Source organism: Odocoileus virginianus, unplaced genomic scaffold, assembly GCF_023699985.2.
Source record: "Odocoileus virginianus isolate 20LAN1187 ecotype Illinois unplaced genomic scaffold, Ovbor_1.2 Unplaced_Scaffold_31, whole genome shotgun sequence".
Lineage (NCBI taxonomy): Eukaryota > Metazoa > Chordata > Mammalia > Artiodactyla > Cervidae > Odocoileus > Odocoileus virginianus.
The window spans coordinates 252,178-270,683 of NW_027224293.1; the positions used below are offsets into that span (position 1 = coordinate 252,178).

The window sequence follows — 18,506 nt, forward strand, 5'->3', positions numbered from 1 at the left end:
AAGTTGCTTTAGGTGTAGAGTTAGGTTATTTATTTGACTTTTTTTCTTGTTTCTTGAGGTAAGCCTATATTGCTATGAGCCTTCCCCTTGGCACTGCTTTTACAGTGTCCCATAGGTTTTGGGTTGTTGTGTTTTCATTTTCATTTGTTTCTATGTATATTTTGATTTATTTTTTGATTTCTTCTATGGTTTTTTGATTATTCAGCAATGTGTTGTTAAGCCTTCATATGTTGGAATTTTTAATAATTTTTCTCCTGTAATTGACATCTAATCTTACTGCATTGTGGTCAGAAAAGATACTTGGAATGATTTCATTTGTTTTTTTTAATTTACCAAGGCTATTTTTATGGCCCAGGATGTGATTTATCCTGGAGAAGCTTCCATGTGCACTTGAGAAAAAGGTGAAATTGATTGTTTTGGGGTGAAACGTGCTATAGATATCAATTAGGTCTAACTTGTTTATTGCATCATTTAAAGTTTGTGTTTCCTTGTTTATTTTCTGTTTAGTTGGTCTATCCATAGGTGTGAGTGGGGTATTAAAATCTGCCAGTATTATTGTGTTATTGCTAATTTCCCCTTTCATACTTGTTAGCATTTGTCGTACATATTGTGGTGCTCCTATGTTGGGTGCATATGTGATTGTTATATCTTCTTCTTGGATTGATTCTTTGATCATTATGTAGTGTCCATCTTTTTCTCCTTTTACAGCCTTTGTTTTAAAGTCTATTTTATCTGATGGGAGTATTACTACTGCTTTCTTTTGGTCTCTATTTGCATGGATTATCTTTTTCAAGCCCCCCACTTTCAATCTGTATGTGTCCCTTGTTTTGAGGTGGGTCTCTTGTAGACAACATATATAGGGGTCTTGTTTTTGTATCCATTCAGCTAGTCTTTGTCTTTTGGTTGGGGCATTCAACCCATTTACATTTATGGTAATTATTGATAAGTATGATCCCATTGCCATTTACTTTGTTGTTTTATGTTTGAGTTTATACACCCTTTCTGTGTTTCCTATCTAGAGAAAATTCTTTAGCATTTGTTGGAGAGCTGCTTTGGTGGTGCTGAATTCTCTCAGCTTTTGCTTGTCTGTAAAACTTTTGATTTCTCCTTCATATTTGAATAAGGTCCTTGCTGGGTACAGTAATCTGGGCTGTAGGCTATTTTCTTCCATCACTTTAAGTATGTCCTGCCATTCCTTTCTGGCCTGAAGAGTTTCTACTGAAAGATCAGCTGTTATCCTTATGGGAATCCCCTTGTGTGTTATTTGTTGTTTTTCCCTTGCTGCTTTTAATATTTGTTCTTTGTGTTTGATCTTTATTAATTTAGGATTAATATGTGTCTTGGGGTGTTTCACCTTGGGTTTATCCTGTTTGGGACTCTCTGAGTTTCCTGGACTGGGGTGACTATTTCCTTCCCCATTTTAGGGAACTTTTCAATTATTTTCTCCTCAAGTATTTTCTCATGGTCTTTCTTTTGTCTTCTTCTTCTGGGACTCTTATGATTCAAATGTTGGGGCATTTAACATTGTCCCAGAGGTCTCTGAGGTTGTCCTCATTTCTTTTAATTCTTTTTTCTTTTTTCCTCTCTGTTTCATTTATTTCTACCATTCTATCTTCTACCTCACTTATCCTATCTTCTGCCTCTGTTATTCTACTGTTGGTTCCCTCCAGAGTGTTTTTGATCTCATTTATTGTGTTATTCATTATATATTGACTCTTTTTTATTTCTTCTAGGTCCTTGTTAAATCTTTCTTGCATCTTCTTGATCCTTGTCTCCAGACTATTTATCTGTTACTCCATTTTGTTTTCAAGATTTTGGATCATCTTCACCATCATTATTCAGAATTCTTTATCAGGTAGATTCCCTATCTCTTCCTCTTTTGTTTGATTTGGCAGGCGTTTATCCTGTTCCTTTACCTGCTGGGTATTTCTCTACCTTTTCATCTTATTTATATCGCTGTGTTTGGGGCAGCCTTTCTGTATTCTGGCAGTTTGTGGTTCCTCTTTATTGTGGAGGTTCCTTGCTGTGGGTGGGGTTGGACGGGTGGCTTGTCAAGGTTTTCTGGTTAGGGAAGCTTGTGTCGGTGTTCTGGTGGGTGGAGCTGGATTTCTTCTCTCTGGAGTGCAATGAAGTGTCCAGTAATGAGTTTTGAGATGTCAATGGGTTTGGTGTGACTTTGGGCGGCCTGTATATTGAAGCTCAGGGCTATGTTTCTGTGCTGTTGGAGAATTTGCATGGTATGTCTTGCTCTGGAACTTGCTGGCCCTTGGGTGGTTCTTGATTTCAGTATAGGTATGGAGGCATTTGATGAGCTCCTATTGATTAATGTTCCCTGAAGTCAGGAGTTCTCTGGTGTTCTCAGGATTTGGACTTAAGCCTCCTGTCTCCGGTTTTCAGTCTTATTCTTATAATAGCCTCAAGTCTTCACCATCTCCTTTTGAAGACAATGGGTTGCCTTTCTGGGTGGCTGATGTCCTCTGCCAACATTCAGAAGCTGTTCTGTGGAATTTGCTCAGTATTCAAATGTTCTTTCAATGAATTTGTGGGTGATAAAGTGGTCTCCCTGTCCTATTCCTCTGCCATCTTAGGACTGCCTTTCAGCTTTAATTTCTAATAAAGTCATTGAGACAATCTGAAAACACAGAAGGTTTGTAGGAGGGGGCATGGTCCTCAATAATTACTAATGTAAGAAGGCTCTTAGATGAAGACTTTGAAGCTGCCACTTTAGATTTTCTTCTCTTGGTGGATCAGTCACTGTCACCCTCATTCCAGTTGGGTCTGTTTACTACCCCATTGCTTTCTACTGAAATGAGACTTGCTAGAGTTCTCTGTGATTATTAAATCATAGTACTGCCCTTTGGTCTTGAATATGCTCAACCACAATAGATGTGTACAAAGTCCCGTCTTACTGGAGGAGTTCCAGTGTTCCAAACTTCACCTGTTAATTCCACGGAGGACAAATAGTCAGAACAAGGACCATGGAGCCCTCTCAGTTTCCCTGGGTATGAAAGCACTCTTCCCTATTGCCCATCTGAATCCTAGTTCATTCATCACCCTACACATCCCTGGGTCTTGTCTCAAAGTCTGTCCCTTAAACCAAGCAGGAGCTGTAGACACCAAAGCCTGATTTTCTGCTCACATATTGCACTACAATGTTGGCACCAGCTCTAACTATAACAATGGCCTAGAAGAGTGTTCTTGCCTAGAGGATCCCAGGAATGGTGGAGCCTGGTGGGCTGCTGTCTATGGGGTCACACAGAGTCAGACACAACTGAAGTGACTTAGCAGCTAACTATAATATCTTGCTTGAGAGTACTAGCATATGCTAATTTTTTTCCTGTCAGTTAACTTATCCATAGAAGAAAGCTTATTGTCTTATGCTGATGGACTAGTAGAGCCTACCTAAGGAACTGGTAGAGTCTCCCAAAAAGATTACTGTGCCCACCTTGTTAACTAAGCCAGAAATGACCTATATTTTTAGAATATCATACTCAACAAAGGGCTTGGTTTTTGTTATTGCTCGCTGTTTGATTGGAGAAGTGGTGTTTCTAGAGCATATCAAGTCCCATATTCTAGAGCCATGCTGTCCTGTGTGGCTGTTGAGCACTTTGGCTGAGATGTGCTGCAAGTGTAAAACACACACCAGGTTCTGAAGAGAATGGAAGACTCTCTATCACTCTACTTTCAATCGCATATTTCTGCTCTTCCCACTTTCATTCTTCTGTTCCTGTAATCCATTCTCTAGTACCAACCAGAATGAAACAATAAATCACCCCTTACGACTGTCAAGATCAAGGAAAACAAAGTAAGTAATGGACAAAGGAGTCGAAGGACACCTGACCATTAGACAGAGGAGACAAAGGAGCATGGCAGCTAAATGCAATGGAAAGTTTGGCAAAATCCAAAGAAAGTCTGGAGTCTAGTTATTAATAATGTACCAGTGTTACTTCATTTTCATAAACAACCATGGTCACATAAGATATTAATGAGAAAAATTGGATAGAAGCTCACAAAGACTTTCTGTAGTATCTGTACAACTTTATGTAGCTCTAGAATTATTCCAAAATAAAAGGCATTTTAATTAAATTAAGGGCATTGATTAAATTGCAACTATATGAGCTCATGTTTTCCGTTTCCTTTGATCTTTCACTTTTCATAAAAAAGTAAAGGGATTTCACTTTTCATACAGTGAAATCTTAGGTCCTTTCAGAATTCAAAAACCATGTCTGTGTTACCATCTGAAATACTTTCAAACCCTTTTTTGTTAGCTAGTTTCCTGGGCTTCATTCTTTTCCTTAAATATGTCAAGGTAATTCCTATCTATGATGGTTTGTATTTAATGTTCCTTCTGTCTAGAACTCAAGATGTTACATGGCTGGCTACTTTCATTGTTCATATCTTAGTTATTTCTTCAGAAAATTTCATCATGATCTTTCCATCTTAAATCACCACTCCACTTGAGGCAGTCAATATTAGATGACCTCGGATACACATTGTACTTAGTCCCTCAGAGTTGCATCCAACTCTCTGTGACTCCATGAACTGTAGCCCACCAGGTTCCTCTGTCCATGGGATTCTCCAGGCAAGAATACTAGAGTGGGTAGCCATTCCCTTCTCCAGGGATCTTTCTGACCCAGGGATCAAATTCAGATCTCCTGAATTGGCTGGTGGATTCTTTACCACTTAGCCATCTGGAAAGCCCAGTGATACACATTACCTTTGTTTATAAACATATGCATGTGTATATTATTTTACAGAACTTATCACAATACAAAACTAAACTTTTCTGCTTACTATCACACTTCAATTTTTTTCTGTTTCTTTCAACTCAAAAGTGAACATGATTGTGTATTTTATTCACTGTTGTCTATACAGCACGAAGGAAAGTGCTGGTAGATAATAGGACTGTTCTGGTTATTCACCGCTGCATGACATTCCAGAAGTTAGTGACACAGCTCAAGCCGGAACCCAGCAGGGCTGTGTGCAGCTTCAGGTGGAACCAAGCCAACGGCTGGACTGAAACACTCAGTATGCGTCCATCAGTCACACTGTGGTCCAGCAATGACATTTCTTCTTCATGGGCTTCTCTCCCAGGCATCCTCACAGGAGAGTGGGTTCCAAGAGAAAGGAAGCAGAGACCACCACCCCAGGAGACTTCCTCTTCTTTATTCTAATGGCCCAAGTTCTCATGGGCCAGAATCAAGGAGGGCAAAAAGAAAAGACTTCCCTTCCTGATGGAACAGTGACAGGAGCACAATGTGGAGTGGCATGTAAGATGGGAGCTATCTTTGTCCACAGCAGTTCACATGGCAAATGCTCTCACTTCATATCTGATAGTCTCAGAGTAGCATCCAATTATGGTGCCATGACATCTGCCACATGATACATGTGGCTTCAGCTGAGATGACTGTAACACCTGAGGGTGAAAAATGGGGAGCAATTTGGTACCGATGGGAACCTGGCTAGGCTGCCGATGGGAGCTGTGGATTTTATCTGTTTTGACTTCTCTATGATTCTCTCAAAGTTGCCGTCTTAGAGGAATAGTCAGATGCTTCCAGCCAAAGATGGTCTATGCTTGTATTTAAGCAAAGCAGCATAGAGCCAACCCAAATGGGTGGAAAAATAGTGCAGAGTCAAGGGATGCTGGGAAAGCAAGTCTCCAGGATTTTCAGTGTCAGTGGCCAATTTATTTTAAACATTTATATAAATCATGAGATTCCCTAAATACATAGACAAGATTCAAAGGACTAGATATCAATTACAAGAAAAAAAAAAACTGTAAAAATCACAAACACATGGAGATTAAACAAAACATTTTAAATAATGAACAGGTTACTGAAGAAATCAAAAGGGAAATCAAAAGACTCCTGGAAACAAATGACAATGAAAAGATGACAACTTGAAACCTATGGGAAGCAGCAAAAGCAATTGTAAGAAGGAAGTTTATAGCAATAAGATCCTACCTCAGAGAACAACAAAGATATCAAATAGACAATCTAATTTACACCTAAAACAACCAGAAAAAGAAGAACAAAAGAAACCCCAAATTAGCAGAAAGAAATAAATCCTGAAGATCAGAGCAGAAATAAATGAAAAGAAATGAAAGAAACAATAGTAAAGATCAATAAAACTAAAAGCTAGTTCTTTGAGAAGATAAACAAAATTGACAAACCTTTAGCCAGACTCATCAAGAAAAAGAGAAGAATCAAATCAACAAAACTAGAAATGAAAAAGGAGAGGTTACAACAGACAGTGCAGAAATACAAAGGATTATAAGAGACTATTATGAACAACTATATGGCAATAAAATGGATAACCTGGAAGAAACCTGGACAGATTCTTAGAAAAATTCAATCTTCCAAGACTGAACCAGGAAGAAACAGAAATTATGAACAACCCAATTACAAGCACTGAAATCAAAGTTGTGATAAAAAATCTCCCAAAAAACAAAAGCCCAGGACAGATGGCTTCACAGGTGAATTCTATCAAACATTTAGAGAAGAGTTATTGTCTATTTGAAAACTCTTTCAAAAAATTTTACAGGAAGGAACACTTCCAAACTCATTCTACAAGACCACCATTACCCTGATACCAAAACCAGACAAAAACAGCACACAAAAAAGAAAACTAGACAAGCTGTCCACTTAAATGGTACCTTTTGGTCAGAAAAAATTTATTTAAAGATTGTGATCATGTAAAATTACTCAAACCTTCTAGCAAAAATATTTTTTGAAAAATAAACTAAATGCCTTTATATAAAAAAAAAAGAGAAAACTATAGGCCAATATCACTGATCAACACAGATGCAAAAATCATCTACAAAATTCTAGAAAGCAGAATTCAACAACACATTAAAAAGCTCACGCTTCATGATTGAGTTGGATTTATTCCAGGGATGCAAGGATCCTTCAGTATAAGCAAATCAATCAATGTGATACACCATATTAACAAACTGAAAGATTAAAAACCATATGATAATCTCAATAGATGCAGAAAAAGCCTTTGACAAAATTCAGCACCCATTTATGATTAAAACTCTTAAAAAATGGGCATAGAAGAACCTACCTCAAAATAGTAAAGGCCATATATGATAAGCCCACAGCAAACATTATTCCCAATGATGAAAAACTGAAAGCATTCCCAAGATCAGGAAAAAGTAGTGTCCACTCTCACAACTATTATTCAACATAGTTTGGAAGTCCCAGCTATAGCAGTCAGAGAAGGAAAAGAAATAAAAACAATCCAGATCAGAAGAGAAGTAAAGCTCTTACTGTTTTCAGATGACATGATGCTGTACACAGAAAACCCTAAAGATACTATCAGAAAATTATTAGAGCTAATCAGTGAATTTAGTAAAGTCACAGGATACAAAATCAATACACAGAAATCACTTGCATTCCTATATACTAACAATGAAAAATCAGAAAGAGAAATTAAGGAATCAATCCCATTTACCATTGCAACAAAAAGAATAAAATATCTAGGAATAAACCTACCTAAGGAGACAAAAGAACTGTATATGGAAAATTATAAGATACTGATGAAAGAAATCAAAGGTGACATTTAACAGACGGAGAGATATTCCATGTTCCTGGGTAGGAAGAATCAATATTGTGAAAATGACTATACTACCAAATGCAATCTACAGATTCAATGCAATCCCCATCAAATTACTAATGGCATTTTTCACAGAACTAGAACAAAAAAGTTCAAATTTCATGGAAACAAAAAAGACCCTGAATCACCAAAGCAGTCTTGAGAAAGAAGAATGGAGCTGGAGGAACCAATCTTCCTAATTTTAGATTATACTACAAAGATCCAACCTGTCCATCCTAAAGGAAATTAATCTTGAATATTCATTTGGAAGGACTGATGCTGAAGCTGAAATTCCAATACTTTGGCCACCTGATGAGAAGAGCTGACTCACTGGAAAAGACCCTGATTCTGGGAAAGATTGAAGGCAGGAAGAGAAGGGGATGACAGAGGATGAGATGGTTGGATGGCATCACCAATTCAATGAACATGAATTTGAGCAAGTTCTGGAAGTTGGTGATGGACAGGGAAGCCTAGCATGCTACAGTCCATGGGGCCACAAAGAGTAGGACATGACTGAGCAACTGAATTGAACTGAAGTGGAAATAGTTCTGATTTTAAATGATTTCCTATATATAGTGTATGATAAACAGGCTTTTTCTTTGTTCAAATATAACCTTGGTTTCTAAAGGTATTAAACACTTTTTTGACTAATAAATTAGCCTTAAAGATTACAATAAGAACTTTCTGAATAATTTATATGATGAAAAACTTTCTGAGTTTGAGATAACACATAACCAGCTCTTAAAATTACAGTAAAATCAGTTTTTAAAAGACAGTGTTGTGTAAGTTTAATATGGTAGAATATTTTAAGGAAGGGCTTCCCAGGTGGCACTAGTGGTAAACAATCTGCCTGCCAATGCAGGAGACTCAAGAGACGCGAGTTTGATCCCTGGGTTGGGAAGATCCCCTGAAGTAGGAAATGGCAACCCATTCCAGTATTCTTGCCTGGAAAATTCTGCAGAGGAGCCTGCCAGGCTACTCCCTGGAGTCCATGGGGCCGCAGAGAGTCGGACACAACTAAGTGCGACTAAAAGCACGGGCGCGCGCGGACACATACACACACACACACACACACACACACACACACACACACCCACACACCTACACACTAGTTCATAGGAAGCTATATTGGAATAAACCCAGCCTTGGTTCATTTGCAGTGGAAAGCTATCCTAAATTCTGCCACAAGATGGCGCTATCACAAAACAATTTCAAAGAAACCATATTCTATTTCAAAGCACTTGTGTTTCTTTCAAGTTAAGTCTTTAAATATGACAATTTTCGTCAATCAGTGTCTTCTCCCAACTTATTTCGTATTTCTTGATCTGTTCCACGTCTGTATTTTAGGGAGGTTTTTGCCTCTCATATCTACTACCTCAGAGAAAATCAACTAAATCTATTGTTTTGAAATCCACATGCAATGTTAGCAACATATTTCAAAAATAAGGAATAATGTACTGCTATTTGTATTCATTATTGTTGTTGATTTGTTTCCTGTTCTTTAACACTGAAGAGGTTTCCTGTTCCTGGGTCAGTGTCAACATAACAATGACAAACAGAGCAAGCACTTGGGAAAATAATAAACTCAATAACAAGCTGAAAGAATATTTTTGTTCATTGGGTCAGGTCCCTCTCTTTCCTTACCACCTGGATCTCCATGTGTTGAAAGGTTTGCCTAACCAGCAGAGGCAACAAACAATTAAAACTTCTCCAAGATACACAGAAATTGGAAAAAATTCATAACAAAGCATCAGTCCCAGATGATTTGATATTCTTCACACGGCTTTCAATGTCCTCATGTTCAAAAGGGCGTGGTTACTGGTTATTACTGTCTCATGAGGCTCAAACAACTCAAGACCCTCATGCTACAGCTTGTCTAGAACATGAGTAACATCTGAAGGTCCTCAAGACACTCAGTGTCTCATATGGATGAGAGTGATTTGAGGATTTGTGGAAGCAGAGAATAAATTGTACTAGAAATCACAGATGCTAATGGTCCAAAGTTGAAACAAAAACAAGACACTCTGTGCACTGTGGGTATGCATTTTAGAAACTTCCTTGGACCATCTCAGAGTTAGCACCCATGTGCACTGTGTGGGTGTCGAGAAAATCCCCTGGAGAAAGGAATGGCCACCCACTCCAGTCTTCTTGCCTGAAGAATCCCATGGACAGAGGAGTTGGGCAGGCTACAGTCCATGGGGTCACAAAGAGACAGACATGATTGAGTGGCTTACTTTTATTTTCAAATTGCTTGTTATATGGATTTTCTAGGTACAAAGCATTTTGCTGCTATCTGGAGAAAATTGTTCTCAGAAATCTAAAAATTTTTGATGTGAAATTAGGATGGGTACCCCCTTTAGATATATAACCATACATGTTCATCCTATCTTGGTTTGTTTCTTCAACATAAAATTGATTTTCTTGGTCCCATGTGACCTCTTTCATGGAGGACCCCATCCCCTTCCTACTATACAGAAAGTAGTTTTCCTGTAATCCTGGGTCTCATCCTTCGTTTCTCTCTCCTTTTGCTTGTGTATATTGACAAAAAATTAAAAAAAAAAAAAGGAACAAGATGAATGGAAGATAAATTATCTGAGTCCTTCCGTATTTTAAAAATGACTTTTTTCTTACCCTCAGAAGACACTGATGGTTTAATTTGGTATAGAATCAAAATGGTACACAATTTTCTTTCAAACTTTAAAAGCATAGCTCCATTGTGTTCTAGACAAAGTATATGAAAGAAAAATCTGTTGCCTATCTGAAACTCATTTATTTCTAGATGACCTGTTTTATTTGTGTGTCTGTTTGTTTTTCTTTGTTTCTCTGGGAGCTTTTAGGTTGTTATTTTTATGACTCAAGGCCCTAAATTTCAGGGCATGTCTAGGTGTATGTGGCAGTAGCCCTTGGTTATGCTCATTAAGTATCCCCAGCTCTCACTTCTGAGCCCTTGAGGCAGGTTGGACCACGTGACCAACTATGTACAGTGAGGGTGAGTGGATGTGTTCTTAGTCTTTCTACATCTCCACAGACATGGAGACAATCTAATCTAAACAGAGAAGGATGGTCCGATCTAATGGAAATATTCATATTTCAGATTCTAGACTTGACCAGAGAATGGATAAAAGATGAACTGAAATCAGGTTCAGTTCAGTTCAGTCGCTCAGCCATGTCCGACTCTTTGTGACGCTAAGAACCGTAGCTTGCCAGGCCTCCCTGTCCATCACCAACTCCTGGAGTCCACCCAAACCCATATTCATTGAGTCAGTGACGCCATCCAACCATCTCACTCTCTGTCATCCCCCCTCCTCCTGCCCTCAAACTTTCCAAGCATCAGGGTCTTTTCAAATGAGTCAGCTATCCCCATCAGGTGGCCAAAGTATTGCAGTTTCAGCTTCAACATCAGTCCCTCAAACGAACACCCAGGACTGATCTCCTTTAGGATGGATTAGTTGGATCTCCTTGCAGTCCAAGGGACTCTCAAGAGTCTTCTCCAACACCACAGTTCAAAAGCATCAATTCTTCTGTGCTCAGCTTTCTTTACAGTCCAACTCTCACATCCATACATGACCACTGGAAAAACTATAGCCTTGACTAGATGGACATTTGTTCACAAAGTAATGTCTCTGCTTTGTAATGTACTGCCTAGGTTAGTCATAACTTTCCTTCCAAGAAGTAAGTGTCTTTTAATTTCATGGCTGCTATCACCATCTGCAGTGATTTTGGAGCCCAGAAAAAAAAGTCAGCCACCGTTTCTACTGTTTCCCCATCTATTTGCTGTGAAGTGATTGGATGAGATGTCATGATTTTAGTTTTCTGAATGTTGAGTTCTAAGCTAACGTTTTCACTCTCTTTCACTTTCATCAAGAGGCTCTTTAGTTCTTCTTCACTTTCTGCCATAAGGGTGATGTCATCTGCATATCTGAGGTTATTGATATTTCTCCTGGCAATCTTGATTCCAGCTTGTGCTTCATCCAGCCCAGCATTTCTCATGAAGTACTCTGCATATAAGTTAAATAAGCAGGCTGGCAATATACAGCCTTGACATACTCCTTTTCCTATTTGGAACCAGTCTGTTGTTCCATGGCAACTTCTAACTGTTGCTTCTTGACCTGTATACAGGTTTCTCAAGAGGCAGGTCAGGTGATCTGGTATTCTCATCTCTTTCAGAATTGTCCACAGTTTATTGTGATCCACATAGTCAATAAAGCAGAAATAGATGTTTTTCTGGAACTCTCTTGCTTTTTTGATGATCCAGCAGATGTTGGCAGTTTGATCTCGGGTTCCTCTGCCTTTTCTAAAACCAGCTTGAACATCCAGAAATTCATGGTCCACATATTGCTGAAGCCTGGCTTGAAGAATTTTGAGCATTACTTTACTAGAGTGTGAGATGAGTGCAATTGTGAGGTAGTTTGAGCATTCATCGGCATTACCTTTCTTTGGGATTGGAATGAAAATTGACCTTTTACAGTCCTGCAGCCACTGCTGAGTTCTCCAAATTTACTGACATATTGAGTGCGGCACTTTCACAGCATCATCTTTTAGGATTTTAAATAGCTCAACTGGAATTCCATCACCTCCACTAGCTTTATTTGTAGTAATGCTTTCTAAGGCCCACCTGACTTCACGTTCCAGGATGTCTGGCTCTAAGTAAGTGTGAGTGATCACACCTTTGTGATTATCTGTGTCATGAAGATCTTTTTTGTACAGTTCTTCTGTGTATTCTTATCACGTCTTCTTAATATCTTCTGCTTCTGTTAGGTCCATACCATTTCTGTCCTTTATTGAGCCCATCTTTGCATGAAGTGTTCCCTTGGTATCTCTAATTTTCTTGAAGAGATCTCTAGTCTTTCCCATTCTATTGTTTTCCTCTATTTATTTGCATTGATCACTGAGGAATGCTTTCTTATCTCTCCTTGCTGTTCTTTGGAACTCTGCATTCAAATGCAGGTTATTCAAATCATGTTATTGCTTTATAATTATGAATGCAGGAAAGTTAAAAAAAAAAGAAGTGTATTTATACACACACACACACACACACACACACACACACACACACATATATATATATATATATATATATATATATATATATATATATATATATATACATGCAACATAATTTAAACAAACCATTCCTGTCACTAATAAAAATGGACCAAACATTTTCCTGGACTTTGGCAGAGTAGATTTTCTACTACTCAAAATGAAGTAGAAAAGAGTAGTTTAGTCTCCATAGAAATTATTATTTTATCTTCACTTAAGGAAGTGTGGTGATTTATCAGCATTTGGTTTTCTGTTCATATACATGATATTAGTGTATACTATGTCATTAACTGAGGATGGCATGACAAGCCACTTCAGTATTCTTGCCTGGAGAATACCATGAACAGAGGAGCCTGGACAGCTATAATCCACAGGGTTGCAGAGAGTTGAACATGACTGAGTGACTGAGTGCACACATGCACACACACACACACACACACACACACATGTCATTAGCTATGTATCATTTTTACTCCTTAGGTCACAATATTCTTGTTCAAAATAAAAATGAATTGATAAGTTTAAAATATTTTGCTTATTTTATGTTTATTTTCACCACCATTTATATCAACTACTATGTGAAACCAGAGGTATTACTGTATCATTATTTTCAGATCCAAATTTCACCTGATTCTACCTGCAATGTCAAAGGATTAAAATAAGTGAGAAAAGGAAAAAAACAAAAACAAACAAACAAAAAAACACACCATATTTACTAAATAGGGAATATCATTATTTGAGAGCTGGGTATACTTTCTGTATTGCAATGTGTCAGTTCTCAAAGACACTGACATAAAAACAGCAATAATCTGTTCTCTGCATTTCATAACAATGTCTTTTTTAATCTGTACCATCTGCTTATGAATGAGTTATTAACTTCATCATACTGCTGGTGCTCAAATCCAATATTCTTTTAGCTTCAAATATAATAGGAAGAGAATTTGTTTTTAATTGTCAAAACAAAAGTTTTGCTAAAAGAAGAAACCTCATTTCCATAAGGAAATCAAAGCAGCAAACACCCTCACAATGAATGCTTCTAACGGAAGTCCGTTTACTGTGGGGGAAAAAAAATAATGGCAATAGATGTACTGTTAAAACCGATGTGGAAAACATATTCACAGCCATATGTATTTTTTAATCAATTAAATACACAACTGTAAAGACTAAACATTTTTGATATTTTCTTCTTCCGTTCCCAACCATATAAAAAGTCAGATGGAGACAGTATCAGAAAAATCCAGGGAAATGAAACTGTGGTACAGGGTTATCCTGTGGTTCCCATACTTATACAATGTATTCAGAGAGACTATTTCACTGAAGATGTAATGAAAGAAAGAAAGAAAGTAGAAAAGGTCATGATATTATTCAACAGGACTTTGGGGATACATAAAAACTTGACCCGTGAAGTTCTGATAGGAATAAAATGGGTTACTATTTATGACTTTAATACAAAACTATCAACAACAATTTCACCTTCAGAACTTAGTTCAGTGGCTTCCTATGAGAAGATATTTGCCTATATGAAATTCTGCTAAAAGATGGTACATACCAGTGGATATTTATCTACAAGTAGAACATCCATATTTCTTTTCTGGAACTGGATATGTGCTTTCAGGATCTTTGACCTCAAACACCTACACTGCATCTTTCAGCATTAGATATAAAATTTAGAAAATGTGCACATGGAGCTAAGTCTTCAGAGTTTATGAGTCTCAATAAAATTATCACACAAAATATCATTATTTAATTTACATAAACTTAAATTTTATTTCTTTTATATTAACCTTATTATTCCCATTATTTATTTTTCTACTGAAATGATTCTATTTTGGAAACTTTGTTCAAGAAAGTAAACATTCTTATTCTGAATAAAGAAGAATTTATTCTTTATTTTTTTTTAAAGTTGATGCTGAATTTTAATTCAGAAGTCAACATAACAGTTAAATACATGTAATAAATCGAAAGTGTTAGTGAAATAGAAGCTAGGCTTTCTATTTCCAAACATGTTTCCAAAAGCCTGTTTTATTTTAAAACACACACAGGGTTGGACACAAATGTCTTTTTAATCATTGTGGAGGAGATTTCACTGACTGCTTAAATTGATGGCTTTCCCTCTGTACTGAGTTCACTGTTCTTGAAGCCTTATAAAGGATGAGAGGTTGGGTCTCTTCCTTTACTTCTCTCTTTGTTGTAATATGAATCCGTGAATGACAGAAACAACAAGACCAATTTTTCCGAACCATTTGGCAATCATTAAAGCTTCGCAGTTGCTGGTTTTCCTACCGGTGTTTTACAACCAAGCATTTCTTCTAACTTTGTTGTGGCAGGTTCATTCACGCTAAATATATAATCATTATTTACCTTCTTCTTCTCCACCACACCGAGCCTCACAAAAGCTCCTAAGGCATTCTTATATACATTGGAGGATAATACATCATAACACTGTGAGACACCTTGATCAAGAAGCTGACTTGTGAATTTTCTAACTCTTATGAAATACTGTTTCTCAGTGAAGTAGTCTTCTTCATTCAAGAGGTATTTGCAAATTATCTGATGAGATTTCACAAAAGGTTTAAAGAACCCTATTAAAAACTCTAACACAGTATTTCCTTTTTCTGTAACTACGATGTCCCTTGTCATCACTTGTATGGCCTCACTCTTACAAAGCAAGTAACAGCCTTCTTCAACGTCCTTTAGTTCGTTTCCTGGAAGACAGATGGACTCATCTGAAAAAATACTGCATAGGAAGCGAAAGCAACTGTAGACATCCTCTTTGAACCCAGGTGTCATCTGCAATGCCACAGCGACTAAGGAAGGACAGACAAAAATGTTGAGCAGCTGGTTCCTGTATGCCAAGCACATGAGGAGGGTGATATGCTGGGACATGAGTCCATCCACCAGTTCCGAGTCTCTGCACTCCATTTTCAGAATCACCCAATCTTTGACAAGGCTGGCGATGTTGGAATGCAGAAGAATGCTGGACTGGATAACTTCCTCAGCAGGTTCATTATCAGGCCAAGTAAGAAACCCCCCGAAGGCCTGGGTTAAGCCTTTCAGCCATAAGGTTTTTTCCAACAGGGCATCAAAGTCCATGGATGGCCGGTTCTGAAGCAGGACAACAACTATTAGTGGCCACGGGCTTAGGACCAGGTTTTGAATTTGGAGAAGCTGCATTTTATAGGCAACTTCAGTGACAAAGGTGTGCATCTCCTCTAACTGTTTCTGAGGAATATATCTGGGAACCAAGTTATACGGGCTCCGACCCATCCTCCCATTGGCCAGAGATCAAAGCGACACAGGGTCTCCAAAGTACACATGGATGTTTCCAAACTTCTCAGAGAGGATTCTCCTGGCTTTCAACAATCCAGTTGTAGATTCTTTCGGCTTAGGAACCCCTAGAAGCTCATATGCATACAGAGTTTCTTCCAATATCCTATCGTAACTGATGCTGATTGGAACAAGGTAGGTATCAAAAACTTCTCTTTTAAAAAATGGTTCCATCACAATATTCAGAAGACCAAATTTTGGAGTCAGTGTCTTGGCAGAGCGGCTTTTTGTCCCTTCGAGGAAAAATTCAACAGGAGCATAACCATTCTGTAACATGGTTTTCACATATTCGGAGAACACGGCCCAGTAGAGTTTATTGCCACCAAAGGTGCGCCGCATGAAGAAAGCCCCTGACATCCGCAGCAGCTCGCCAGTCATCTTCATTCCCAGGAAATCCATTCCTGCTGCTATGACCGGCACAGGTAAGTCATAGTTGTACAAAAGGAAAGACAACATCGAAAGTCGATGTAGCTCCGGTGACTGGGCAGCAGGACAACTGGATGCTCCTGGATGACTCGCTGTAGTTTCTGAATCCCTTCTTCATTTACACGCACTTTTGAGAAAATCTGTTTAAATATTTTACTCAGGGCAAAGGCCAAAAACCGAATGGCTCCTAGTCGCAGCTTGTGGCTCATTTCATCCAGGATCTCATAGGCTTCCTCTCGGAGGACCTCGACAGGTTGAAGGGATTCCTTGGAAAGCTGTTTAATGACATAATGAATCTCTTCAGAATTGAGAACACTACATTTAATATCACTTGGCTTACAAGGAGTAATTCCCTTATAGACAAGAGGTGTGTAGCATTTCATTGCAAACTTCAAGTCACTGACATGCCTCCTCTCCTCTAAAGCATCTTCAAACTCATCCCACTTTTTTGAGCTCTTTCCAGTTGAGGAGCACGACAGTCCCAGGACCGGTGGAGCTGATGGAGAAATAAGAGTTGGATGAACCAGAAGGATCCATGCTGCGGCTGCTGTCCCGGGTGTGGCCTGGGATTCTTTGCTAAGCAGTGGTGGTGCTGCTGCTGTGGGCGGTTCTTCCACGCGGGGCGGCAGACCTCGCCTAGGGCGGCAGCACCCTCTACGGCCGCTCCACATGACCCCGGGTGCCGCCATCTTAACCAGGACGGAAGCCAGAATTTATTCTCTCACAGAATATTCTAGGCTTTCATGATTATCTCTGTTCCCTCTTTGAAAACCAAACTATACCAAAATTATGAGATTCAAAGTTGATTCCATCCTAATTTTAATATCAAAGGAAAAGCATAAAAATAAAAATTTAAAGATGATTTGATTATCTGAAGTTATTGATCCCATACTGATATTTACTATGTGTGTATCAGTTCAGTTCAGTCTCTCAGACATGTCCTACACTTTGCCACCCTGTGGAATGCCACACGCCAGGTTTCCCTGTCCATCATCAACTCCTGGAGCTTACTCAAACTCATGTTCATCAAGTCAGTTATGCCATCCAACTATCCTATCCTCTGCAAAGAATAAAGTATGTGTATAGCTCTGAGAATTACTTGGATATACTAAATGAAAGTAAATTCAAATCAAGAAATATTAGATTATTATATAACACATAAGAGTTACTCTGTAGGAATGCAACAATGAAAAATAAATGGTTTGTTATGGCTTTGCACATGAACAATTTTCTCCTGCCAAACTAATTTCCCAATTTCATCATATAGGTAACAAGGTCAGCAGTTTCCAGCCCTTGAAGCCTTAGACAAAGCTTTTAAGTTGGTAAGAAATGGGCACAGAAGCAATTACCATGTTACAAGACTGAAGAGCTGGTGCTGGATGACAAATCACTTTTGCACACAGCCAAAATTTCCCACCACTTAGCTTCTTCACGCCCAGCACAAAGTAGATGCCTCTGTAAGTGGGTGCAGTAAACCATACCAGGACATAAGATGTGGCAATTACAACACAGATAAGTCTAGAGAAGTGATCAATATTGTGTACACAAAACAAATTACTTACCCTTGATCATCATCTGTATCCTGTAGGTTTTTCTGTGATGATATTGGGAGAGTTACAAAGAAATAATTGATTTTGGATTCAGATGAAAATTGTCTTCTATCCATGATACAAAAAGACATTAAATTACTTCACTAAGTTACTTCAAGGTTACATGAATTTAGTAATTGTTTTGGTGGCTATTTTATATCAAAAGATAAACAAAAGGAGGTTGCTGAGGAATATTGAAAAATGTCAGGGAAGTTTGATTCTTTTGATACAGAAAAATGGCTCTGTAAGTGCTAATCATTATGAAGCAGACGAATCCTGTCATATTGGATAGTTTCCATTTAAGAAAAACTTTACAAATATTACAGGGACAATTCTGAAATGCCAAGCTTTTGTTCTTGCAGACTCTTAAAAATACACATTTAATAGCTTATTTAAAAGACATTGTTTTGTTGACCAAAATGGAAAGGGAAAATGAGGCAACCCAAAGTTGCTAAAATATGAGTTTGCGAAAACCTAAGGAATGGGATGGGGTGGGAGGGAGTACCCAGAGGGATGGAACATATG

General features: G+C 38.2%; 1 protein-coding gene across 1 annotated transcript; it reads right to left on the reverse strand.

The window, feature by feature from the left end:
• Positions 1 to 14,627: 14,627 nt before the first annotated feature.
• Positions 14,628 to 17,045, reverse strand: LOC110153049 (dihydroxyacetone phosphate acyltransferase-like). The gene is given in 3 exon segments (XM_070463129.1): positions 14,628 to 16,424; positions 16,427 to 16,841; positions 16,843 to 17,045. Coding segments are annotated over 3 exon segments (2,034 nt in total). The 5' UTR covers positions 16,930 to 17,045; the 3' UTR covers positions 14,628 to 14,892.
• Positions 17,046 to 18,506: the final 1,461 nt, after the last annotated feature.